Raw genomic sequence first — 27248 nt, forward strand, 5'->3', positions numbered from 1 at the left:
CATAGTGAGAGAGGGAACACAAGCAGGGGGAGTGGGAGAGGGAGAAGCAGGCTTCCCGCTGAGCAGGGAGCCTGATGCGGGGCTCGATCCCAGGACTCTGGGATCATGACCTGAGCAGAAGGCAGACGCTTAACGACTGAGCCACCCAGGCACCCCTGGTTTTGTAACTTTTGATGATCATGATACAGTTGATGACAAAATTGTAGTTCGGAAATACCACACTATTAACATGCATAATTGTGAAGTGAAAAAGGCCCTTTCTAAACAAGAAATGCAGTCTGCTGGATCACAAAGAGGTCATAGAGGTGGATGTGGCTACTTCACGGGTGATAGAGGAAACTTCGGTGGAAAAGGAAGCTGTGGTGGTGGCAGCAGAGGTAGTTATAGAGGATGGTGGCGACGGTGGTGGTGGTCCTGGTTATAGCAGTAGAGGAGGCTGTGGTGGCAGTGGGCCCAGGATATGGACACCAAAGGAGGTGGTTATGGTGGCGTTGGTGGAGGAAATGGTGGTTACAGTGAAGGGGGATATTTTGGAGGAGGTAACTATGGTGGTGGTGGGAACTACAGTGATTTTGGAATTTACAGTGGACAACAGCAGTCAAATATGGACCCGTGAAGGGGGGCAGTTTTGGTGGAAGAAGCTTGGGTAGCCCCTATGGTAGTGGTTATGGATCTGGTGGTGGAAGTGGTGGATATGGTAGCAGAAGGTTCTAAAAGAACTCAGAAGAAAAGGGCTACAGTTCTTAGCAGGAGAGAGAGTGAGTTGTCAGGAAAGCTGCAGGTTACTTTGAGATAGTTGTCCCAAATGCATTAAAGGAATTGTAAAAATCTGCCACAGAAGGAATGATGATCCACTGTCAGAAAAGTTACTGCAGCTTAAATAGGAAACCTTTCTTGTTCAGGACCATCATAGCCATAGTTTGCAAAACGTGCAGCTATTGCTTAATGCAATCTAGTGTCAATTAGATGTACATTCCTCTTTTGTTGTTTTTTTTTTTTTTTTTTTAAAGATTTTATTTATTTATTTGAGAGAGAGAGAATGAGAGACAGAGAGCATGAGAGGGAGGAGGGTCAGAGGGAGAAGCAGACTCCCTGCCGAGCAGGGAGCCCGATGCGGGACTCGATCCCGGGACTCCAGGATCATGACCTGAGCCGAAGGCAGTCGCTTAACCAACTGAGCCACCCAGGCGTCCCTTTTGTTGTTTTTTTTAAGATTTTAAGTAATCTCTACACCCAACGTGGGGCTTGAACTCATGACCCTGAAATCAATTCGCTTGCTCTACTGACTGAGCCAGCCAGGTGCCCCTAGATGTACATTCCTGAGGTCTTTTATCTCTTGTAGCTTTGCCTTTTTCTTCTTCTTTTCATTATATCAGGTATATTGCCCTGTAAATTGTGGTAGTGGTACCAGGAATAAAAAACTTAAGGAATTTTTAACTTTTCAGAAATAAATAAATAAAAGAAAGGAACAATCTTTTCTTTGTTTCCCAGATGAGGCTTATAATGTATGCTCTTATGTGCACTTACAGGTATCAACTCCATTGTGGCCATTGCATCATACACGGGATATAACCAAGAAGACTCTGTTATCATGAATCGTTCAGCTGTAGACAGAGGCTTTTTCAGGTCAGCTGTTGACGGTAGTTGTCAAAACACAGATACGGTGCAAACATTAATACTTTAATAAAAAAAAGTTCTTAAAAAAGAAAAAAGTTCTTTAAAAATAGGTTTGGCTTGTATGTATCCAAACTTTTTGGTGGTTTTGAAGGTCAGGCTGGAGGAAATTTTGATCCGACAACAGAGAAAATTTTCTGTTAAGGTATTTACTCTTTTGCCTCCATTCATGAAGCTTTGTGGATATCTGGCAAGCACATACTGTTCTATAGATATCTGTATAGAGTTTAGTGTGGTGAAATCAGTGCCTTGCTCCAGAAAACAGGAGGCCTGGTTGATGTCATGAATGACTGAAGACACTATTTCTTGTGTCTCAGGATTTTCAGATGCTAATATTTTGAGGTCCTTACCCCCCACTTTTTTGGTAAGCAAATACGTGTTTGCATTCATATAATACAGAAATGTCTAAAGAAATAAAAATAAGCCTATTAATCTTAGGACCCATAAATAACTATTGGTTTTTTTTTTTTTTTTTTTTTTTTTTTAAAGATTTTATTTATTTATTTGAGACAGAGAGAATGAGAGAGAGAGAGCACATGAGAGGGGAGAGGGTCAGAGGGAGAAGCAGGCTCCTTGCTGAGCAGGGAGCCCGATGCGGGACTCGATCCAGGGACTCCAGGATCATGACCTGAGCCGAAGGCAGTCGCTTAACCAACTGAGCCACCCAGGCGCCCAATAACTATTGGTTTTTTTCAATCTTTTAAAAATTATCCTTCAATTATTTTATTGACAATCTCAAATACATAGCATATGAAGATTGGTTAAAAACTGGAAATTTAGAAGATGGATTTCTTTCTGTATAGTGTCAGAGGATAGCACTAGGACCAGAGGGTGGGCATGATAGCTTAGTATCATAAATTTCTCACTAGAAATATTGGAGCAGATCCTGAGTGACCATCTCTGAGGGTTATTATGGAAGGGATCCTTATTTTAAGTAGGAGGTTGCAGTTAATGACCTCAGGTTCTTCCTGTTCTCACATATAATCCAGCTGTTAAGATTACAGGTCAAATGCTACATGTGTGGCCCATGTAATAGCATTTAAGACTTAACTTTCAATGTAGTAAACTCTTGTCCTAGATTAATGGTTTAAATTGTCTCCCAAGTATCAATTAAGTGAAAATTATCGGTATGTTCTAAGCTCTTTTATAAAGAGGAAAATAGAAGTTACCTTTATAACCATGTGTTTTTAGGTCTGTCTTCTATCGATCATATAAAGAACAGGAATCTAAAAAAGGATTTGATCAAGAAGAAGTTTTTGAGAAGCCAACTCGTGAAACATGCCAGGGTAAGTGATACTGACATTTAAATTATGGAATTTAAAGTCAACATTCATGGTTGTCCTAATTAATACCTTCCCCTGCCCCCTGTCACATGGGAGTATGATTTCATGTTATTCTTAGAGCTCATATATAAGAAAATGTGTGTTTGCCAAAAGTCTTTGCACATAGGAGTTGGCTTGTTATGGTCCTTCCATCCTGGTAGATCCTGCATTGAAGAGGGTATTTAGGAGATCAGAGAGGTCATGTAATTTCATGGGGTACACTACAGCCCTTCTTACTTGTACTCTGAACTCTCCCTCCATTTATGTGTTTGCATGGGAACTTCCCCCCTCTCCACACTGTAGTGTGACCATAATATTTGTCTAGCCACAATATTTGTATACATTTAACAGATAAACGAGGTGATACCTAGCACTTTTTGTTTCTTCTAGAAAACTCAAACTTATTATCTAGTTACAATTTTCACAGACACTTAAAAACTGTGTATGCAGTGGGATGGATGGGATGTCCCAGGGAAATATGTGTATCTGCTAGTTTTGACTTCTAATGGTATTGTGTGAAGTAAAATATGTTTTGTTTTTTAAGTCATCTTTCTATTACTCCGTTTCCTGTGGGTGGTTCTGTGTAGTAGTGAATTGATGTCCAGTGGAGTTAAGATTACATAAGATGAAATTCAAAATTTCTGTGTGAGGATATGCGTGGAGGAAATTCAAAATTTCTGTGTGAGGATATGCATAACTCTCAACCAGGAAGGATATATATTCTTTTTCTTTTCTTTTTTAAAGATTTATTTATTTATTTCAGTAAGAGAGAGCATGAGCACAGGGGGGAGGGGCAGAAGAAAAGGGAGAGAGAAACCCAAGGCGACTCCCCACAGAGCAGGACTCACGGCTTGATCTCATGACCCTGAGATCAGAACTGAGCTGAAACCAAGAGTCAGATACTTAACCAACTGTGCCACCTAGGCCCTCTGAGGGCATATTCTTTTTTTTTAAAGATTTTATTTATTTATTTGACAGAGATACAGTGAGAGAGGAAACACAAGCAGGGGAGTGGGAGGGGGAAGCAGGCTTCCCTTGGAGCAGGGAGCCCGATGCGGGGCTCGATCCCAGGACCCTGGGATCATGACCTGAGCTGAAGGCAGACGCTTAAAAACTGAGCCACCCAGGCGCCCTGGGCATATTCTTTTTCATGTAAAAAAGAGATCAGAAGATGGCAACACCCTTATCCAAAATCACCCAGCATATAGATAATCTGATTTTCCAGTGCTCAGTCCAGTGGTTTTTTAGAATTTCATAATAGTTTGTAGTATTTGGAATAAGAGCATTGTATTATTACTACAAATGGTTCATGGTGTTAAAGGTTCCTATGAACTTCTCTCTGACTTGGAACTGATTTATATATTTGGTTTTAATCTTTTGGAGGGTTTATGTGACTTTTTTAAGATTTTATTTATTTGAGAAAGAGCATGCACACGCACAAGTGGCGGGGAGGGCCAGAGGGAGAAGCAGACTCCCCACTGAGCCGGGAGCCCGACGCAGGGCTCAATCCCAGGACCCTGAGATCATGACCTGAGCTGAAGGCAGACGCTTAACCAACTGAGCCACCCAGGGGCCCCGGATTATGTGACATCTTAAGTACTTTATATAGTAGTACCATTTCAGAAAATTCCATGTCTGTTTCCTCATAGGTATGAGGCATGCCATTTATGACAAGCTGGACGATGATGGTTTGATAGCTCCTGGAGTCCGCGTATCAGGAGATGATGTTATTATAGGCAAAACAGTCACCTTGCCTGAAAATGAAGATGAATTGGAGGGCACTAATAGACGCTATACCAAGAGAGACTGTAGCACATTTCTGAGAACTAGTGAGACGGGCATTGTGGATCAGGTTATGGTAACTCTCAACCAGGAAGGATATAAATTTTGTAAAATAAGGGTGAGTGTAGCTTTTTCAAATTGCTGTTTATAAAAAGTAAACCAGGGCAACCTTCTCAGGTCCCCTCCCTCTTTGGGAGCTTCGTACTATCACTCAATAAACTTGCTTTGCTGCCTACCAAAAAAAAAAAAAGTAAACCAGTTTGGCTTAAGTTAATTAATCTATTTTTATGTGAATTCAGGTCCGCTCTGTTAGAATTCCACAAATTGGAGACAAATTTGCTAGTCGACATGGTCAAAAGGGTACTTGTGGTATTCAGTACAGACAAGAGGTAGGTATCTTGTATCTCCCTTACCCCAACCCAAAGTTCTGTTTAACATTTTATTGAATCAAAATTTGCTTTAACTTAAAAGTGCAAAGGTGATAGAGGCTTGACTTTTTAGTGTTGAATAAGAATATGAGCAGAGCATGTTGAACAGAATTGAGGACATAGAAAACTTCGGAGGAGGGGGGATCAGTTCCAGTTTTGTAGTTAAGGGAGTTGTCTCCTTTTAAAAATTTCTTTCTAGGATATGCCTTTCACCTGTGAGGGTATCACCCCTGATATCATCATAAATCCCCATGCCATTCCCTCTCGCATGACTATTGGTCACTTGATTGAATGTCTTCAAGGGAAGGTAAGAAAATCTCTTAAAAATATATGTTCCAAACTGGTGTTTCTTCCAAAATGATGATAGGTGATTTCTCTCATATTTGAGTCTGGGTTCTTTGTTGGAAAAAGCTAGTATGATACTTATTTTCCTGCTTTTAAGTTGGTTATGATTGTGGTGTTTTTTTTTCCCCCAGCAAAAACTTGTGAAGTTTTGGCTAAGTCAGAATTTTTGTAAAATTTACTACATCCAATCTCTGCATACATATATGGTTATCCTTTTGACTGGTTCAAAAAGAACCAGTAGATGGGGAAAAGAATCTGTAGATGAAGAGTTAATTCATTGGTGGTTAGTTCAGTGTGAACTTAATAATTGTATAGCTATATTATTAGCTATATTCATGCATCTTTCAGTGGAGGTTATCTATTTTTAAGTATCTTGTTCAGGTAGAATGGCTATATCCTAACACGTGGGAGACTTGGTTTTACGGCATTAAAATGTCATTTTCTTTGAGCCATAGGAAATAGTTGGGAGTCTCATTCTTTTTTTATCTGGTCTTATGGATAGCTTCCTTTTTGAAAGCTTATAATTGAGTTGTTTTAATTTTTCCAGTAGATTAGTTTGTTATAAATAGTATTTCATTTAAGATGTTAATAAAATGAAACTTAAAATATTACGGCTTTCCATAACATAGATTTTTATGTTCAAAATCTTCCCTATATAGAAAGGCTTTTTAAAATTGAATATATTTTTATTGATAAAGACTTATAAGAGACGACAGAAGGATTCAGCTTTTAAAGACTACTTTTTTTAAAAAAAGGTATCCGCTAACAAGGGTGAAATTGGTGATGCCACTCCATTTAATGATGCTGTTAATGTGCAGAAGATTTCTAATCTATTATCTGATTATGGCTACCATCTTAGAGGAAATGAGGTATGTTTGCTCTTACATTAGTCGCTGTGTCTATTTTTTATATGTGTGTAGTTTCATTTTTAAAAAAAATAAATTTTTATTGAAGTATGATGCATGCTTTAAATATGTGCACAAATCATAATTGTACAGCTTGATGAATTTATTTCACACAAAGTGAACACACCTGTGTGACTGGCACCCAGATCTCGAAAATTACCAGAACGCTTTTAGGCCTAGATGCCCCCTCATGTCTCCTTCCATTTACTATCCCCACCCCAACCCCAAGGTAAACAGTCTCTTGATTTTATATTAATTTTGTCTTTCAGTTTTCATATAAATGAAATCATATAGTCTGTGCACATATATTTAATATTTTTAAGTCTACTTCAAAATCTGTTTCAGGTCCTGTACAATGGGTTCACTGGTCGAAAAATCACATCACAGATTTTTATTGGCCCCACATATTACCAGCGTTTGAAGCATATGGTGGATGATAAGATTCATTCTCGTGCCAGGGGACCTATTCAGATCCTTAATAGACAGCCCATGGAGGGTAGATCTCGGTAAGAGAGCTGCATCACCATCATTGTTATTATTAACTAGCCTTTTTTTAATGAAAAATGTCAAACACATACAAAAATAGAGATAATGGTATAATGAAACCCCCCATGTGCCTGTCACTCCACATCAATAATTATGAATGGCCAACCTTACTACATTTACCTCCCCACTCCTACCAACTCCTGATTATTTTTGAGCAAAGCCTAGGCATCAGTTTCTTCTATAAATATATTTCGGCATGTATTTACGAAAGAGTGGTTCTCAAATTTCTTGGTTCCAGGACCCCTCAGAGCTTTTGTTTGAGTTGTATCTATTGATGTTAATCATGTTAGAAGTTAAAACTAAGACTTAAAATATTAATTTATTAAAAAATAACACTAATAAGGGGGCACCTGGTGGCTTGGTCGGCTGAGCATCTGACTCTTTTCAGCTCAGGTCATGATCTCAGGGTCCTGGGATCGAGCCCTGCCTTGGGCTCTGTGCTCAGTGGAGAGTCTGCTTGAGGATTCTCTCTCCTTCTACCCCTCCCCCTGCTTGTGTGCATGTGCATGCTCTCTCTCTCTCGCAAATAAATCTTAAAAAAATAAGCCCATTGCACATTGACATAAATAACTTTTAATGGAAAATATATTTACCAAATAAATTTAGTGACGAGTGACATTGGTTTACCTTTTTGCAAATCTTTAAATTTTTTTATGTAAATTCAATTATCCAACATATAGTACATCATTAATTTCAGATGTAGAGTTCAGTAATTCATCAGTTGCATATAACACTCATCATATCACATGCCCTCCTTAATGCCCTTAAAAGGCAGACTCTCTGCTGAGCAGGGAGCCTGATGTGGGACTCATTCCCAGGACCCCGAGATCATGACTGAGCTGAAGGCAGTCTCTTAACCAACTGAGCCCCCCAGGTGCCCCTGGGATACAAATACGTCTGTGCTTTGCAGTTGAAGGGTTTTGTTTTGTTTTTAAATCTATAGGTTGCCCTCCAACCTTTTTTCCTTGCAGTTGATTTGTTGAAGAAACTGGATTGTTTGCCCTGGAGGGTTTCTCACACTCTGGATTTTGCTGATTGCATTCGTGGGCTGTACATTTCTATTTTTCTTATAAACAGCTAATTAGGTCTTGAGCTTTGATGAAATGGAAGGATTGCATTCTTTTGTAGTAATACTTATAGGCAGTGTTGTATATTTCCAGTATCTGGTTGTGTCTTATAATTTTAGCAGCTATGTATGATCATTACTTGAAGCCCTTAATTAAATAGGGACTGCAAATTGTTGAGATTCTAATTTTATCATTTCTTCACTTAATAGCTGGAATACTGCTGGAGAGAGAAACTTTGTTTCCTCAACTGCTTATCTTGTGACATAGTTCATATAGGCAGGATAAATGCTTGATTCTTTCTCTTTTACCAGTTTTCAAAATAATGTTGTCTGTCATCCTCCAAAGTTAACCGATAAGTTTTTTGGTATTAGAAAATCATTGGTTTTATGTATTTTGTATACTGAGACTGTTAAGGAAGCCATCACCATCCACTTTTTGGCCATTTGAACAATGCATTTCATTTCACTTCCATACTGGCGAAACCTGTTATCATTCACCTATTCTTTCCATTACTTTTGCCACTGTACATTTATTTCAGGCTTGATTGCCTAGGAGACTCATTCATGGAGAAGCTGCTTTATAAAAATAATCTGTTCTTTGTTCCTTAACAGTGATGGTGGCCTGCGGTTTGGAGAAATGGAACGAGATTGTCAGATTGCCCATGGAGCAGCCCAGTTTTTAAGGGAAAGATTGTTTGAGGCATCAGATCCATATCAGGTTCATGTTTGCAATCTTTGTGGAATAATGGCGATTGCTAACACGAGGACCCATACGTATGAATGCCGGGGCTGCCGCAATAAAACCCAGGTGTGTAGACCTTATTGGCAGTTGAGACTTGTTTAGGATATAACCATGTTGGTCTCATCATCCAGGCAGGTTCATTGTGGTGGAACAGATTGGCATTTTCACAATTTTGATTAACACCTGTATAAGATTCCTAGTTTAAAATGAGGAAAAAGATAATTTGCTTTTTCTAAAAACCAGTTTTGGTGGGATAATTTCTCTAAGCTGGTCATCTTTTGGAAATAATAAGGATGTGTACAAGGGAATTTAAACATTTTAAATTAAGGAGTTTAAATCTTTTGAGAAGGGTGAATATAAATTATGTCTGGCAGGAAGGCTGAAATACCAAAGCCTCTCAGGAGAAAGAACCACAAGCCCAGGTAGCAGGATGAGTGTTACCAGCCCTTATTTATCATCTACAATACCAAGACCTTATATCTTTCTGGGGTAGGGAAGTGGGGTCATTTCAAATACAGTTTTGCTAATTACCTTTTTCTCCTCCCCCCAGATTTCTTTGGTGCGAATGCCTTACGCGTGCAAACTGCTGTTTCAGGAACTTATGTCTATGAGTATTGCACCTCGAATGATGAGTGTTTAGCTCTTTTAAGAGAGTCTCAAGATAACTTGTAAATATTTGTTTCTTCAAGATTTTTTTTTTTTAAAAAAACATACTGCATTGTGAAAGCATTTTATTGATTTTAATTACATGCATGCTTTTCTTCTGTAAATAGACAATAAATTTTTGTAGATAGTCTTGATGTGTTATCTTTATTTTGGATTTCCTCTATGTGAAACCAGTGAATATAACTAAGCGTTAGTGGGTTGGAGGAAAAGAAACTGGTTATTAGGCAAGAACAGGGCTGTAGTTATCCAGGACTTTCAGTGATGCAGATGGGTATATCTTGCAGGTTTATAGGTCAGCACCTTCACCTAGTTAAAGAAAAAGATGAAAATTAGTTACAGATATGGATGTGGCTGACTTTCTGATCGTTAGGTACTTTTTAGTATTTCCAAATAAACGAAGATGTTAAAATGTGGAGATAAAGGGTATGTGAGCAACTGTACAAATGAGAGGGTGGAATGCTCTTTGGAATGTGAGCTATGGGATTTTGTTGTACTGGGCTATGCATAAGCCATGGACCTTGTTAACAGAAGTGGAAGAGCTTGTTTCACAGACAAGCAAGTTGAGATGGAGAGAGGCTTAGGAACTTCCTCGGCCATGAAGCCTTCACTCAGCATTCCAAGTGGAGGATAATTAGGGGCAGAGCTGAGACGCAAACATGACTTGACGCTGAGCTCCTGCTGTTTCATCACCTGGCTTTACACAGCCTGGCCGGGGAGAGTCTGACCAAGCCTGTGTTTACTTGATACTTCCTCCTTCCATACCACAGGTGAGAGATCTGCACAGGGGGATGGGCCGGCAGATGCAGATAGTAAATTTTGTTCAGTTTTTGGTTTACGAGAAGCCAGTTCAGACATCGGTCTAAGAGAAGTATATAAATGTAAAATAGCATTTCCCTGACGCTGCTAGGAGAGGTGCTTGAGAGGAAGCTTTTTTGATGGTGAAGAAGAGAGTTGGGTCCTTGCCAGTATACTCTCCCTTCTGGCTGTTCTTGTAAAAGCTCAAAGTGAAGGACCAGAATTGCTCACAATCATTTATGTTTATTTATTTTTTTTTTTACAATCAATCATTTACTTTAAAATGGAAATTTAATGTAATAGTTGCAACACCAAGGAAGACTGCCATGTGGATAGAGAGGGGAAATAGAAGCCATTCCGTTCAAGACTGAGATGTGAGAGAAGGTGAAAGCATCATCGTCCTAACAGTAGCATTCCATTAACCATCCGAATGTTCTTTTAGAGCCCTGTGCTCTCCATTTTGATGGCATGCCTTTGTGAATAACAATTTCATAAGAGCCATGATGTCGGACACTCTCATCCTTGGTTCTGTTCTGTTCTTAAACAAAAGCACTAGTCCTTAAATGGTTGTGAGATTTATTACCTACCTTTTTCCACTGGTATTTCATTGTGAGGGATCAAACACTGTAATTTTTGCCGATGCTGAAGCCTGTCCTTGAGAATTGGATGCATGGCACTCATATTCTCCAGCATCTTCCTTACTGAGAGGAGATACCTGTGAAAAAAAGCATCTTTAGCTCCTCTATGGCAGTCCTCTCTTCCCTGTGGCTTCAGTTAGGTCATTATTTCTTAGGATGAATCGGGGATTCACAGCAAAGATACTGCCAGAAAGAGTGCAGGTTCTGTGCTGCAAGACGGACAGCTTGCCCCCGGTGTTCTGCCGGGAGGATTCACACTCTGAGGACACAGCACGGACAGCTTTTGATCACACTACATAGCTTAAGAACTGTGAACAGGTGCACATACCAGTTTGAGGAAGACCTTGATAGGGTATAAGTACAATTTCGAAGTATCAGAGGTCAAATAAAAATAACTATTAATTAAAATAATTAATGCTCAGGCCATTTAGTACCCTGTAAGGATTTTGCTTTGAATTTTTTTTGTGTTTTAAAGTAAGCTCTAGGCCCAACATGGGGCTTGAGTTCATGACTCTGAGATCAAGAGTCACATGCTCTACCGACTGTGCCAGCCCCTGCTTTGAATTTATTTTTTTAAGATTTTATTTATTTGGGGGAGCTGCAGGCAGAGGGAGCAGGAGAAGGAGGGTCCCTCGATGTGGGGCTCAATCCCAGGACTCTGGGATCATGACCTGAGCCGAAGGCAGAAGCTTAACCTGCTAAGCCAGCCAGGGGCCCCCTGCTTTGAATTCTTAAAAGAAAAAAATTAGTTCTTATTTGTTGGTTTTTTCCAAAACGTTCAACCAATCTCAGCTCTTTTTTAAGTTCCCTCCGAAAGAGGAGTAGCAGTTTCCTGGTAGGCCTGTTCCAAAGTGGTGTGGCTGCCAGGGCACATACTTTCAGCTTGGCAGGACGTCTGGCACCTTTGCCAGGTTTGCTGTGTCTAATCCTAGGAATGAAATCCTTGCCAACCCTTGGTACTCACCAGCACCCAGCCAGTGACTTCATGCTTTTCTGGGCCACCCCGGGTCTGAATAGCCAGGTTGTCCCGGTCACCAGGCAAGAGTTCTGTCCTTTGAACTCCATAGTTACCCCTTTTTACCTACAAAAACAAAAGGAAATAGTCTGGAGTTTTCTGCACTGAATTATCAACTTGGAAGTAGCCACATTCTTAGAGCTGTACAGGGCATACATCAGACTTTCTAACTGGATTAAACCCAGCAATTTCCATATTATTCTTTCCTGAATAATTAAATAAAGATCTTCTTTTATTTCTTCCTATCAGTTTCCCTCTAAAGTTTATATATTTTAAACTAATGTATTTCTCTGCATGCTTGGGGAATACACACCATCGTACTTTGCTGCCACTGACTACCATCATTCACTCATGCCCCTGTAAATTCTGCCTGTCTTTGCTGTGCTTTTTCTTGCTTGCCACGCCGTGTTTGACAAACTGTGTCACCAAGTGCTAGGTTTGATTCTTGGGACCTTGTGTCGGAGCCCAAGTCCTACAACCACCTCTGTAATGGAAAACAGTAGGTTGAGTCCAAAACGTTCCTTTTGTTCTGAGGGCTAAGCGTTCATTCTAACGATTTACTAAGGACCAGTGAGCAAAAACGCCTGTCAAGTACACGCTGTCACCGTTCTCTTATGACAAAAGCTGCTTGCTGCCCACCCCTGTGCGTCATGACGAGAATAGGGATGGGTTGTTAAGACATTCAGTTTCCTTGGTTTGAGGGTAATAGTGAACACTGTCCTAATTTCCCCCCTCATGAACTGTTCATAATATAAACTCTGGAAAATACACAAAAACCTATGGAAAAATAAAATTTACTTGTAAAACTTCTGTACATACACACTTAGCATAAATTTCTAGAAGTGGAATTGCTGAGTCACAGAGTACAAGTATTTTAAAGCTTGTGACAAGGATGGGTTTAAAAAAGATCAAAGGGATACACGAAGCAGTGCTTGTTTATTCCATCCCAGGCCACCTCCCCGCCCCGCCCGCCCTGCCCAGGCCACCTTTAAGAGCTAGGTTGATGTTTACCGATATTACTTGTAATTAGAAAAAAGGATTTGCAATCTCACAGGTAGTTCTCATTTTCTTTCATTATTAAGTAAATTCTGAGTCCCAGAAGCCCAGCTGACAGTGTGGACACTCCCCATGCGTGTTACTTCTTCCTGCATGATCCCACTCTCACCACAGGCTGTTAAGCTGCTTGTCTCAACTTCAAACCTACTCTTTATTTTTTCTGCGGCGTGACACCAGGGCTGGGGCTCTGAAAACCACGAGGGATCTAGGCCAACTCCTACTCTATAAAAAAAAAAAAAAAACCTCTAGCATTATTTATTTCGAATGCCTGGATTTTGCTTACTTGCTTTTTTCCCCTGGGATTTCCCTCTATTGCAACTATTAGAGAAAACCAGGTATCTTAGTGTTTTTCGCACAGAAGTGCTAGCAAGACAAAACAGATAAACTTAGTAGGCATCTTTTTTCCTTCCGTTTCCCCAGTAGCTGGCAAAAACAGTTCATGCTAGTGCATGATTCTGAAATATTTGAAAATGGTTTTAGGGGCGCCTGGGTGGCTCAGTCGGTTAAGCGGCTGCCTTCGGCTCAGGTCATGATCCCAGGGTCCTGGGATCGAGCCCCACGTCAGGCTCCCAGCGCCGCAGGAAGCCTGCTTCTCCCTCTCCCTCTGCCTGCCACTCTGCCTGCTTGTGCTCTCTCTCTGTCAAATAAAATCTTTAAAAAAAAAAAAAGAAAATGGTTTTAACAGTGGTGTAAGTATTGATTTAATGGCCACAGTAACGTATCTCTGGTCTTAAGTGAGTTTCAGAATTCTCTAAGAGCTTTGTGTGGGACCAGAGCAGAAAAACACTACTGCATGAAGTACTGAATCTCAGCAACTGAACTGTTGGTCCTCAGATTATGTCACTCCTGGTAAGGAGCGTTCTGTGCCAGTTAACCTGATCCACTTCATACAGAGAAACTGTTTTCGTCAAGCATTTGATTGGGAAGTGAATATTTATATATAACAGAGCTCATATTTTAATATATTGTAAAAAGCTACACACCACATAGAAAACATGTAGAAATGTCAAGAATTATTACATGGTAAACTTTTATATGGCACATTCTGTTGCTCCCTTATGTGAGGGGAGTTTGTTGATCAATATGTTTTATAGTTTGGAAAAAAAAAAAGGATGCAGGCTGAGAAAAGTGGCTTCTGAGACAATTTGACAGATGTGCAATGGGCTGGAAGTGCTTCAGAGTTTGAACCTTAGAAATCTAGGCAGAAAAAAATGCCTAGCAGTCACTGCTTGCCATGAGAGTTCAACTAGGGGGACAATCAGAGGGAGATCCAGGAAGTCATTTCAGCTCTCTCTGCTTGTATTTTAGCTGCAACAACATCTTCCTAAATCCTGCTATTGCAGATAAGCAATTAATAATGAAAAGTGCTAGTGGTTACAGAAGCAGGATGAAATAGTGTGATTCTTACAGGTGAATATATTTCAAGGGGTTCACTGAATTTCAGGAAACCATTAAAGGACATTTATGCAGTATAGAACATATTTGCTGTGCCTTTTTGGTGAAGTTTCAGAAGAGGTTTATGACGAAATAAATACATGTCTGTTGAAACTTTAAGATCCCCAGCCACTGTAACCCATTAAAGACAAAATGTCTAGGAAAAAAATATTTGTAATACGCAAGAAAGGGTCAATATCTCTCATGTACAAAAAGCCACAGACACTAATAATTAGAAACAACCTAACAGAAAAATGGGTAAAGGATATTTGAACAGGCAATTCATATAACACAAATATGAAAATATTCTCTTCAAAATATATAAAGAACTTCTACAACTCCACACCCAAAAACCAAGTAATCCAATTAAAAATGAGCAGAAGACATGAACAGTATTTCTGTAAAAAAGACATGGATGGCCAACAGACACATGAAAGATGCTCAACATCACTCATCATCAGGGAAATACAAATCAAAACTACAATGAGATGCCACCTGACATGTCAGAAGGCCTCAAGTCAAACCCACAAGAAACAAGTGTTGGCGAGGATGTGGAGAAAATGGAACCCTCATGCGCTGCTGGTAGAAATGCAGACTGGTGCAGCCACTGTGGAAAACAGTATGGAGGGTCCTCAAAAAGTTAAAAAAAGAACTACCCTATGATCCAGTAAGTGCACTGCTAGATATTTACCCCCCAAATACAGAAACACTAATTCAAGGGGATGCACACACCCCTATCTTTATAGCAGCATTATTTACAATAGCCAAATTATAGAAGCAGCCCAAGTGTCCATTGATAAATGGATAAAGATGTGGTGTATACACCTACACACACAATGGAATATTATTCAGTCATAAAAAGAATGAAATCTTGCCATTTGCAATGACGTGGATGGAGCTAGAGGGTATTATGCTAAGCGAAATAAGTCAGAGAAAGACAAATACCATATAATTTCACTTGTATGTGGAATTTAAGAAACCAAAGGAACAAAGGAAAAAAAAAAGACAAATTGAAACAGACTATTTTTTTACAGTAGGTTCCATGCCCAGCATGGAGCCCAACGCAGGGCTTGAAATCACGATCCTGAGATCAAGACCTGAGGTGCAATCAAGAGTCGGATGCTTAACCAACTGAGCCGCGCAGGTACCCCTACAGACCCTTAACTACAAAGAACTGATGGTTCCCAGAGGGGAGGTGGTGGTGGTGGGGGGAATGGGTAAAACAGGTGACAGGGATTAAGGAATGTATTTGTGATAAGCACCGGGTGATGACTGGAACTGATGAATCACTATATTGCACACCTGAAACTAATATACACCGTACGTCTGCCTACGGCTCAGGTCATGATCTCAGCGTCCTGGGATCGAGCCCAGCTTGGGCTCCCTGCTCAATGGGAGTCTGCTTCTCCCTCTCCCTCTGCACCCCACCCCCCTTGCACTCAGTCTGTCTCTCAAATAAATAAAATCTTTAAAAAATTTTTAAATTAAAAAAAAAGATTGCCAAACCACAAAGAAATTTAAATACTACAATGTGAAAAAAAAAATATCCTCAACGTAGTCAAGGAAATTAAAGCAATAATGAAAGGATATTTTTACCCATCATTAACAAAAATTAAAAAGTTGGGCAATATTCAGTGCTGGTGAGGATGCAGGATAATGGTTCCCATACACTACCAGGGAGAGTGTGAACTGCTACAGTCTATTTAGAAAGTAATCTGAGAACATCTATTAAAACTAGCATGAAACAAATATTTTGACCTACCTAGTCATGTATCTTTTGGGGGAAACTATCCTCTACGGGGGGAAAAAATAAAAGCACTTGCATATAGGATACATATATACTTGTATATTATTTAAGGTGGTCAAAAACCGAAAACAACAAAAACAATACAGGAATGGTTTAATAATTATGGTACCCCCGTACCTGGAATCTCATGTAGTTATTAAGAAGCAGACCTGGAGGGATGCTCATGAAGTATTTATCGAGAACAGCAAATTTCACAGTAATATGCTGTCTATTCCTATCTCACCGCACATACTGGGGATATGTGTTGGTGTATGGGCACAAGTAAGGGCATAGAAAGATAAAACCCAGGGCAGTTAACGCTGGTTATTTCAGGGAGTGGAAGAAGGTGGGAGATTCTGAACTCTCTCTTTTTACACATTTTTGGAGAGTTTCTCCTAATATTACCATTATCATTTACTGTTTTTATTTTATTTTTTTAATTTTTAAAAAAGATTTTATTTATTTATTTGACAGAGAGAGACACAGCGAGAGAGGGAACACAAGCAGGGGGAGTGGGAGAGGGAGAAGCAGGCTTCCCACTGAGCAGGGAGCCCGATGCGAGACTCGATCCCAGGACCCTGGGATCATGACCTGAGCTGAAGGCAGACGCTTAACCGACTGAACCACCCAGGCGCCCCTTCACTGTCCTAACAGAAGTTATAGCTGTAAAGGTCAGTTGGCTGGTGGTGTCTCTGCCCACCCCTACTCCCAGGCATTTTTTGGAATCACCCTGATTTCACTCCCACCAGACGGCCCCATGCGGATAATGCACCCTCGGGCCACACGGGGGACCCAGAGGCTGGCAGGTGACCCAACCTGGGTGCGAGTCCTTTTAGGGGATTGACAGTGCAGCAGGGAGAAGGGAAGCCCTCTCTCTGCTCTGGAGTCTTCAAGGGGCGATAATAATGTGAGCCTGGAGCTGCCAAGGACAGCGCTGCCTAAGGTGTGGCGGCAGCTTTCGGAGGTAGAAGGAAAAAAAAATGAGCCCAACACATTGAGAGCCAAGAGTCAAGAACAGAGTCCTGACCACACTGTGTGCCTAGATCCAGGTGCCCTAGAGGCTGGAATCACCACTCCTCACCCTCCCTTTCTCTTGCTCAAGGTACCTGAAGGGAGCTTCTATAACTTGCAACAACATAAAGATTCTGACCATGGGAGCCAAGATCCCTCTGGAATTCCAGAAGTTGATCCTCTGGTCAGATACCAGCAAACAAAATAATCGAGAGAGAGCATCTGAGAGCTTGCTGGAGGGCGAACCAGCTGAAAAGGGGTATCTGGTGACGCCTTTTCACTTAAACTCTATTTCCTTTTTGTTAGCGCAAGTTTGATGACATTTACTCCATAGCGCTGTTGTGAGGCTTGACCGAGTCGAAATGCGCAAAAAGGGAAAGCATGGAAAATAATGTACAGTATGACTGTGAGGTATCATTGGATCTGGCAAATGAATGTTTTCTATTCCCTTCCACAGACAGACATGCTGGGACTAGGTCATCCTTCAAATGTGAAGACAGTTCCACAAGATAATGGCACATGAAGGGAAACATTTCCAGGACCAGCAGCGAACATCAAGGGAGCATTAACTGTACCTGAGCACAAGCCAAGGGCCTTCACCTGCATCGCTCTATGCAATCTTTACAGAAATTATATGCTACCTTCATCATACAGAGGAGGAAACGGAGGTTTAGAGCATCCGTTCTCATTCTAGGCGGACCTGTCCCCCAGGAGACATTTGCCTCCTTTTGGACTGGCCACCACTGGGGGTGGCCCATGGCATAGAGCCGCTTGAGGCCAGGAACGCCGCTAAACCTCTTACAGTGCACAGGGCAGCCCCACAACAAAGCATTGTCTGGTTCGAAGTGCTAACAGTGCTCAGGGTAAGAAGCCCTGGGCTTAGAACTCTAGCGATGTGCTTAGGGAACCCACATTCTTACCACTATGCTCTACTGTCTCCGACAGGAACACACACACTCCCGCACACACATGCTCACACTCCCACGCACACACACTCGCAGGGTGGGTTTGGGTGTTCAGCATTAGTTTTCTAGTTCCTAAGGCTCCATGCTCAGGCACTGACCACGAAAGCAGAGCGGAGACCGTTCTGGAGGTCAGTAAAATTGTTCAGTAGATCCAGGGGAGGTGTCTGGAAGATCACCACAGGGCTTCACCTTCGAGGAGCAGCAGGAAATAGAAGAGGCTAAAGGTTTTAGATTATTGCCATCGCTGGATGGCGAGAGAGGAGCTCGTCAGTCTAGGGGATCTTCCTGAAATCCGTGCCACTGACCTTGTTCCAGATGAGGACAGGGGTTGGGATTCCGATGACCTCACAGCTCAAGTACACCTGGGCGCCAGTGACATTCCGGATGTCCTTGGGGGGTGTCACAATGGAAGGACCTACAAGAGAGAACGCAAAGCCAAACGCATCTTTTTAAACAGTCTGTAACATTAGTCAGCATACTAGGAAGTAAATACTCGATTCTGTTTATGAGGCCGTCCCTCCTGTGCCTTATCTAAAGCAAATTGCAAAGACCAGCCTGGCATCCCCCTGCCACCAGCATGATTTTTAAGCTCTGCTTTGGAAATGCACACATCTAAACAAACAAAAATCAGTAGAAGAAAAATGTATTGTTTACGAAATTTTCTGCTCCCTTAAATCATGTTTAATGATTTAAATTTACCAGTTGTTCTGCATTATTGGGGATGTTCCAATTAATATAATGAAATTTAGTTCCAAAATGTTTGTTTTTCCTTTTTGCTACCAGAATTCCTCCCCCCACCCTTTTTTTTAAGTAGGCTTCACACCCCGTGTGGAGCCCAATGCAGGGCTCGAACTCCCGACCCTGAGATCAAGACGTGAGCTGAGATCAAGAGTGGGACACTTAACCGACTGAGCCACCCAGGCGCCCGTTTACCAGAATTGCTATTTTTTTGGCGGGGAGGGTAATAACCAACTGCTCCTTAGGTAATGAAAGAAAAAAATCTAAGAAGATATTTGAAAATGTGCTGAGCACTTAGAAAAGATGGCAGTCCCAATTTTAAGAAGCCTTAGGATCTGAGATTGACAAGTCAAGGTGATCAGGGAGGAATGCCGACTTTCATCTCAGACAGAAACGCAGAGTGCCGCGTGCCCTGGGAGACTGCAAGGAGATACCTTTGAACAGAAGTGGCCTGGGGCTCCAGGAGGAAGGGGGAAAGAGCTTTCTTCTCAGTTGGGGGAGGCAGTGGGTTAAACAGCAGCAGTGACAGGTCTATCGTGTGTGACAAGGGTGTCCAAGGACACAGCTCTTTCCCAGGCTCTAAGTGTCTAGGTCCCTGGCAGGGGCCACTGGCAAGTGGGGGAACGTGTCTAGGCCCTGCCTCCCTAGCCTCAGCGGGTAGGAGACCACCCAGCGAGAGCCCAGGGCCATACCTGCCCGTCCCCCCAATTCTGGAACACCTCTCTAGGACTTTTTTGTCCTACCTATCCCGTCTGGTAGGAAGGTCCTTACACAGGACCAACATCAATGGGATGCATTTTTTTGCTACTAAAAGGCTGGCCAAAACTATGGCTCATGGGCCAAACTGGGCCTGCCATTTGTTTTGGCCTGGCACTTAAGAGGTCTTTGTGTTTTTAAATGGTTGGGGGCGAGGGGCAGGGGGAGAATGGATATTTTATGACGCGAACATTATAAGAAAGTCACATTTCAGTGTCCATAAATTAAGTTTTATTGGAACACAGTCATGCCTCGAGTCTGGCCACTGTGGCCGGGGCCGTATGGCCTAAAACATTTACAATGGGGCCTTTTGTGGAAGAAGTGCTGACCAGCTCTAATCAGCCAACCAATGCCTAAATACGATGTCACGGGAAACTCTCAGGACTTCGATCCTTTACACATTACCTGGAGCTCACGCAAGTAACCCCACCTGCGGGTCCAGCTCTGAAATGCAGCACTTTTGAAACCAACAGACAGAGAGAGCGGTGTGCTCGCTTACTGCTGGGGGGGACCCCTGCCAGTTCTTGAATGAATGAGTTAATCATTCCCTCTGAATTTCAGCTCTCCATTGCCTTGGGTCTTCCAGCCAAATAAAACATCTAACTGTGGGTCATCTTGCATCAGTGTCCTGGGAAAGGGACGACTTCCCCTTTAGGCCTGGAAAATTTTCTGGCACAATCAGCATTCAAAGGACACAAAATCTCCCCTTTTGCAACAGGCTATTTCCAGCACACTAATAATTTTTTGAAACAGAAAGGAAATGACTCCAGCCTATAAGATTTTTCCCACTCATCTAAAGTATTAGATGCTGATTTTTTTTCTAATCCCCTGGGGTATTTTTATTTTTTCCCCTTTGTAAGAATGTGCAAAACAATCAAAGTTCCGAAAGCTCTAAATATATTTTGCGCTTCCTTTCCTCTGACCCGGTAGGTCCGAAGAGGAAGTGTCTATCTTGGTCAGGGGTCTTTCTTGGCTTTTCAGTTGCAAATGTGGATGGGGTGAGCGTGGTCATGCTGTGTTTGTGTGTGTTTCTGGTTCTGTCTCCCATGCTTCCTAGTCTGACTGAACCAACACAGGACCCCGCAAAGGGCTGGGCCTGGCCTGACTGCACCTCAGGCTTCCTCCAGGGTCCTGGGACCCAGGGGTGGGGCTCCCGGAGAACTGGATCTGGCTGGCATCTGAACTCCTTTCGCTCACCTCTTTGCGGGCCTCTGCGTGGCTCTGTCCTCCTTCCCACACACAGACTCGTCAGGATGACCTCAAAGCCCAGGGGGTCTCAAGAGATTGTTCCGAGAAGAATACTCTAGTGTTCTGTTGTGGAGGGGCTCGGGAACAAAGCTGCCTCTCATGTATTAAAAACACACAGGGAATGTAAGACTTTTTTTTTTTTTTTTTTTAATGTGAGGTCTCAGTGCCTGAGCCTCACAACCAACTACTTATTTTAACTTGCATCCATCTCCCTATCGTCAGAACGGGTAGTGGAGTCCTCGGTCTTTGTCAGGGGGCACATTCTGGAGAGCACCTGGAGGATTTCCAGCCTGCTTTTCTGTTACAGGCCTTGAAGACATGCTATGAATTCTTCCCGTGGCATAATTTAAAAACTAAGATATTCTTAGTTTGCACATGGTCCAATTTATCACATTTTTCTTTCATGATTAGTGCTTTTTTTTTTTTTAAGATTTTATTTATTTATTTGAGAGAGAGAGAGAATGAGAGACAGAGAGCATGAGAAGGAGGAGGGTCAGAGGGAGAAGCAGACTCCCCGCCAAGCAGGGAGCCCGATGCAGGACTCGATCCCGGGACTCCAGGATCATGACCTGAGCCGAAGGCAGTCGCTTAACCAATTGAGCCACCCAGGCGCCCAATGATTAGTGCTTTATGTGTCCTGTTAAAAGAAATTTTTGCCTAGCCCAAGGTCATAAAGACCTCCTATTTTCTTCTACAAACTTTATAGTTTTACCTTTCCCATTAGGTCTGTGGGCCATCTTGAATTAATTTTTGTGCATGCTATGAAGTAGAGGCCAAAGTTCATCCCATCCTCCCCCCCCCCCCCCACCAAGGACATCAGCTGCTTTGGCATCATTTGTTGAAAAGGCCATCCTTTTCTTGCTGAATCATAAAGGTAAATCCATTGATCATACATATATGAGTGAGTCTACTTCTGAATTCTTTATTCTGTTCCGTTGGTCTATGTGTCTGTCCTTGCACCAATAATGTCTGTGGTATAATTTAGAAATGTATTAAAAGTATAGCATTGTCTAGGATCTGCTTTTTAAATCTTCTATCCCCTGTAGTTATCAACTGCATGTACCAGGCCTCTAGAAACTAGTAGTTAAACTGAACCAACTGGATGGGAGTAACTATGTATAGGGCTTGTTTTCCAAAGAAGAACGTAGTTTAGAGTAGCGAAATTCTAAGCCTATTTAGGCATGTTGTAAAGCTGTTCAAGAAGTAACACAGCAAGTTCTGTGAGTGGAAATGTAGTGCTCAAGTCACATTCTGCTTTAAAAGGTTGTAACAAATACAAACAAATTAAAAAAAAAAAGTATAGCACTGAATAGAGGGCAGATCCATTACATCCATCCTTTCCAGCCCTCTCCTTATTCCAAGAAGCATTACATTTCAGGAAGGGCAAGAATTCTTTCAAAACCTCTCAAGCCAGAAATACTTTGAAAGAGAGCCATCACTAGGAGATTCAAGATTAGGACAAATCAATCTGTGGGTTCCTCTTTCTCTCTCCCAACCCTTGGAATACATATTAAACCTGAGGTCAATGGGCTGAGTCAATATTTAGACCATTCTAAGAATATAAATGATCCCATCAATTCTGCTAACAGCCTATCCCAAGATTCCACACTATAAATTTTGTATTACTCAGTGAATCCGGTTGAGTTGATGGGGTGGAGGAGCAGAGGGGCCATTAGGACCCGCTTGCTGCACAACATTTACAAAAACCCTTGTATATTTCATATGTCCTTGAACAAATGTTAGATTCAAGAAAACTTAATAAACAGTATCTACAACACTAGAAAGTGCGGACCTACAGAATGCCCTTTAGGTTTTGATACGCAGTCTCTTGCAAAGCCAAGTCAGATCAATTAATGATTAGACTAATAGTCAAGAGATCGACCAACTTCCCAGAGTTGGTGGAGGCGGGCTGGCTTCGACCTGATTTCCTGTGTTGGAAGGATCCACAGTTTCAGATTCTTCCTGTTTATGCTGTTCAGTGCTGATACCCACTGGGTCACCTACTTACTAACCTCTGCCTGGTTCTTTGCCACTCACTGGTCTGGAAATTCCCTCAGAGGATGAAGAGGGAATGGACAAACTCACGATGAAGGCAGACCACAGTGGCAGTATAGAAAGATGAGTGAGGATCCACCGTGAGAAAGAGTAAGAAAGGGACTTTATGGTGACCCACAGGGACACCAAGTGGACAGGTTTTGTATGGAAGTGAAGGGATACTGAAAATATTTTGGGCTAATGCAATGGCAGATCCAACAACACTGTACCCCTCTCCCCTGATCTAAATCACCATCACCCCACATATTCCACTGATAAGCAGTTTCACCGCCAACCATCATCTTGAACTGCATGTCCATCATGCAGTTCAGTTCCTGAAGGTTCTGTCCTACCTCAGAAGCGAGCTCAGCAAGATGACTCTTGACCAGATAGCTTCTCTTTCCACTCTGCCTTTTTTCCAAGAAGTCCTAAGCAGATCCAGAATTTATTTCTGTTTTTAAGGGTAAAGGAAGTTTTGGCTCCCTCTGAGCTTGTTTTCAGTCAGAAAGCTCAAAATCAGTTCCCGAGGCCGGGCCAAGGGTACCAACGTGACCGTCTAAATCATGCTCAGTGTTTAGATTCCATTTGAAACAAGTTGAAGAATATTTAAATGTATGGGGACAGACACCAGGATAGGTTTGGTTATTTATCCTTGCCTTTGTTCCAGTAAGCACTTCAGGCTGCTCAAACATCTGTCCAGAGAATAACCGACTTGCCCAACACCTGTCTCCTCCCCTTCCCCACCCTGGGCAACTCCACACGCCAACCAAGTTGCCCACAGCACTGCCCGGTGGCTGGCATGGGGCATCTACCCCAGTGCTTCCCTGCCTCAGAGACACTTATCTTTCTCAGATGACTAGACCCAAATCAGCCTACTCCATTTTCCTTTCTTACCTCTCACTTCGTTCTCATCCAATCGCTCTTCATCTTAGCTAAGTTCATTTTCTTGCCCCCCCCTTTTAAGAACTCTTGCCTAGTGACTTTACATGGCCTCTTCTCTTTAATGGTTCTTTGAAGGGAAGGAAGAAGAAGAAGGGAGGGAGGAGTGGAGGAGAAGCAGAAGATAGCCAGATCCTAAATGAAGTTGTAGCAAGGGAGAAGAAAGTCCTAAGTTTGGAAGAAAACTAAAATTCAATTTAATGAGTCAGTGTCACCTTAAAAGTACCTCAGAGGAGTTAGAAGTCTCCCACAGAATTTCCACCTAGATGTATATCCTTTTCCTGAGCTCTTTTAAATTAAGTTCTAGACAAATGACCCACAGATTACCAGATTATTTTAGGATTATTCAATTATAACCTAGAAAGAGCTATGTTCTGAGAAACCATGAAAAATGTAGAAAAGAATTGTGGATGGATGGATTTAAATCTGGAATATTTCAATTTGATTCTGAAGAGGCTAAGAAGGGCAGTTCTCACAAAACACACAAATGTCATAGGAGAAGATCCTGAGGTGGAGTTTTTAATTTGACCCACATTTTGTTCAAACCGATTTACATGAAGTTGCAGTAGAACAGAGTTAAAATTTGTTATCCTATAAAAAGCATGAAGATAATGTAAAAGAAATATGTGAACAATTTCCTAGTGTCTTACAGAGCATAAAACACTCCCCCGACTTGATCTGAGGGGTCCTCACCATGTCACCATTAAAAAAACACAAAACCAAAAACAAAGCATTCTGGGAGACAGAACACTTGGCTCTGGATCCTTGTCTGGGGCTGACAGCCAAGAGACCCCAGACAAGCCACTTACCCACTGTTACAGAAGAAACCAGGACAGGCCTGAGAAGTGAACGTACTTCTGAAATGTGTCCTAGAGCACAGCCATATGGCATCTTCAACATCCATGAGCTTTTGCAGTTCCTCTGCCTGGCTCTGGAGCTCGCATGGCCCGAAATCAGCCCAGTGACCTCCCCACCTACCTAAATGCAATGTCTGTTGGGGTTAATGCAGAACATGAAATCAGCCATAATACCTGGCTTGCTAAAATGTAACACGGGGGGCTGCTGGAGGCGAGGGAAGGTTTCGGAGAAGGGCGTGGGCCTTTGTGATGCCAGGGCCCGCGTGACCACTCTGCCATTGGAATGCCCCACGGAGTTGCCTTGCCCGAAGCTTTCTCAGCGCAAACAGCCGCCCTGTGATCTAGGACATGTATGCATTGTCCCTTAGGCTATGTTTAGCAGAACTCGTAGAGCATATCGTATCTTTCCTGTAAACAGATCCTCCCAGTTTCAGTAAGACCCCTTGTCACACATCACATGCTTGAGACACAGTGATAAGGATTTGTGATTATCTTGAAGGACCCAATAAAAGCGGGAGCAAAGAAGAGCAAAGGGTCTTTGTCTCTGAGCGTTGACCCCCTTGCCTTCTCCTCTCTTTCACGGCAAAGTTTGGAGTCATCTTTCATCCGTCGGCACAGGGATTGCTGGCCATTCTCGGCACATGTACGCGACTCATGACAAAGTTCATTCTCCCAGGAATGAATAAAATAGAGCTTATAAGGTTTCAACTGTTACCTAGTGAGCCAATATTTTAATCTGAAAGAGCTGCATAGAAGATGTCAGGAGAGGTCATGTTCTGAAGCTGAATATATTCCACTGGAAAATAGTCAAAAGTCAAATTTTCCCCAATAGTCAATTTTTGTCCCATTTTATTGCTATTACATTCAATCACGTATTTTTTCTTCATTGCTTTCATTTCCCTCATCATCTCTTCCATTTTCACCCTCCAAATCCGCTTTTCTTACTTCTACCCAAACTCATTCCCATGCTCACCCACCGTTACATGCTCATTACTACTTTGAAGCTTTACTTACGATGATGTGCTGGCCTACTTGGGATGTCCTTCCTCTCATCTATTATCTATGCCCTATCCTTTATTTGAAGCTCTACGGCTGAATTGTCACCCTCCTTTGGCATTAATGATGGCTAAGATTCCCATTTACTTCTCTGAAATCCTGTTGCGTTCACAGTTAGTGCCACATAGCTTAACGCATCATCATCTCTCGTGCTTACCCCAGCAGGGCTAACTGAAGATGCCAGTGCCCAGATGGAGTCAGAACGGAGCCAGAAACTCTGGAATCAGATGTTCTTTGTGTTCACTGGAAGGAGGGACAGCCCAGATTGTATGCAGTGGGTAAAGGGCAGCAGTAAATTCAGAACATAAAGGGATTGGCCATATGGAACTGAGTAGATAGCCACTGTCTTGAAAATGCACCAGTGTACGTGCTGCTGAGACACCTAACCAAAGTGATGCTAGAACCACTTCTTGTAGCTGGCAGATTATTTATCATGATTTTCTGTAATCCTCCACTTGACTTTCTCTTCCATCAGCAATGCTTCTTGGCTACTGCCCACACACTAACCTGTTTGTGTATGATCAGGAGATGCAAATTAATTTGTATATATTAGTCACGAAGTCCCACCAAGGAGGGTAGGTCTGCTGGGGGGAAAAGATCATCAATCATCCTCACGTGAAGAAAAAAAAAAAAGGGTTTCTGTATCATGTTGGGTTATATGATGGACATTATAGCTCTGAGTACTTACCAACATGGCTAAGACAGCTGAGTATAAAGACTTCGCTACATTACAGTAGATTTGCAAACCACGCTCATCTTGACTCTTAAAGATGCCAAATCTTGGAATAGTTCATACACAGTATGTGCATTCATACCAAAAAAGGAGAGTTTAAGAAAGAACTGTGATACCACATATGGAGATGAAGAGTTCAGACACCTTGGCAAAAATCCCCAGATTAGATTCTGATAACACATTGAAGGGAAAAACACTAAACAAAAGTACAAACTAGGAAAAGAATAGTAGGAAGGCACTATGGCCAAGAGGGGGAAGGGGATGAAACACGTGAAAACTTCCTGATATTAAATAAGGGGAAGCAGTAGCTCTATGGCTAATTAAAGAGCAGAGCCATCTGCCAAGGCAAGTCATTTTGGGAACTTCCAGAGGTGGGGTGATGTAGCAGCTGAACCTGGATATGGGAATCTAGCACACAGTCAAGGGTGTCAGCGGAGGACTGCAAGGGCAGGAAGAAAAAGTACTAAATCTCAAGCAGCATAGGCCAGGTTTCATTTCAGGGTTTTAGTTTAAGGCAAAGTCATCTGGTTATGGTAGCTACTGTCAGTCATTTATACTTTAGCGTGAACGAAGACCCAATAGTTTATAATGATGGGGCCCTGTCAAACATTGCTGGGGGCAAGAGTGTGTAAGAATTGCTTCCTCTCCTCCAAATATAATCTACTGGGATAGGATGGGGGATGCTGAACAGTTTAGACTAAGAACAAAATG

The 27248-nt window shown here is 42.0% G+C and overlaps 2 protein-coding genes across 3 annotated transcripts in view; one reads left to right on the plus strand and one right to left on the minus strand.

Annotated features, from left to right (window-relative positions):
• The window catches only part of POLR2B (RNA polymerase II subunit B), a 47291-nt gene extending 37685 nt beyond the window's left edge, over positions 1-9606 (plus strand). The window contains exons 17-25 of the mRNA XM_036084278.2: positions 1530-1626; positions 2866-2960; positions 4646-4896; positions 5078-5167; positions 5406-5513; positions 6307-6420; positions 6802-6962; positions 8681-8876; positions 9361-9606. Coding sequence (XP_035940171.1) covers positions 1530-1626; positions 2866-2960; positions 4646-4896; positions 5078-5167; positions 5406-5513; positions 6307-6420; positions 6802-6962; positions 8681-8876; positions 9361-9450 — 1202 coding nt within the window. The 3' untranslated portion in view covers positions 9451-9606. The remainder of the gene's footprint in view (positions 1-1529; positions 1627-2865; positions 2961-4645; positions 4897-5077; positions 5168-5405; positions 5514-6306; positions 6421-6801; positions 6963-8680; positions 8877-9360) is intronic.
• IGFBP7 (insulin like growth factor binding protein 7) overlaps positions 9525-27248 on the minus strand; it is a 69743-nt gene continuing 52019 nt past the window's right edge. The window contains exons 2-5 of one of the 2 annotated variants that reach the window (XM_036084280.2): positions 18482-18591; positions 11874-11990; positions 10859-10986; positions 9525-9782 (exon numbers count right to left, since the gene is read on the minus strand). In XM_036084280.2, coding sequence (XP_035940173.1) covers positions 10876-10986; positions 11874-11990; positions 18482-18591 — 338 coding nt within the window. In that variant the 3' untranslated portion in view covers positions 9525-9782; positions 10859-10875. The remainder of the gene's footprint in view (positions 9783-10858; positions 10987-11873; positions 11991-18481; positions 18592-27248) is intronic. The other variant, XM_078068694.1, reaches the window with a different exon arrangement.

The sequence above is a fragment of the Halichoerus grypus genome, chromosome 3, assembly GCF_964656455.1.
Source record: "Halichoerus grypus chromosome 3, mHalGry1.hap1.1, whole genome shotgun sequence".
Classification (NCBI taxonomy): Eukaryota; Metazoa; Chordata; class Mammalia; order Carnivora; family Phocidae; genus Halichoerus; species Halichoerus grypus.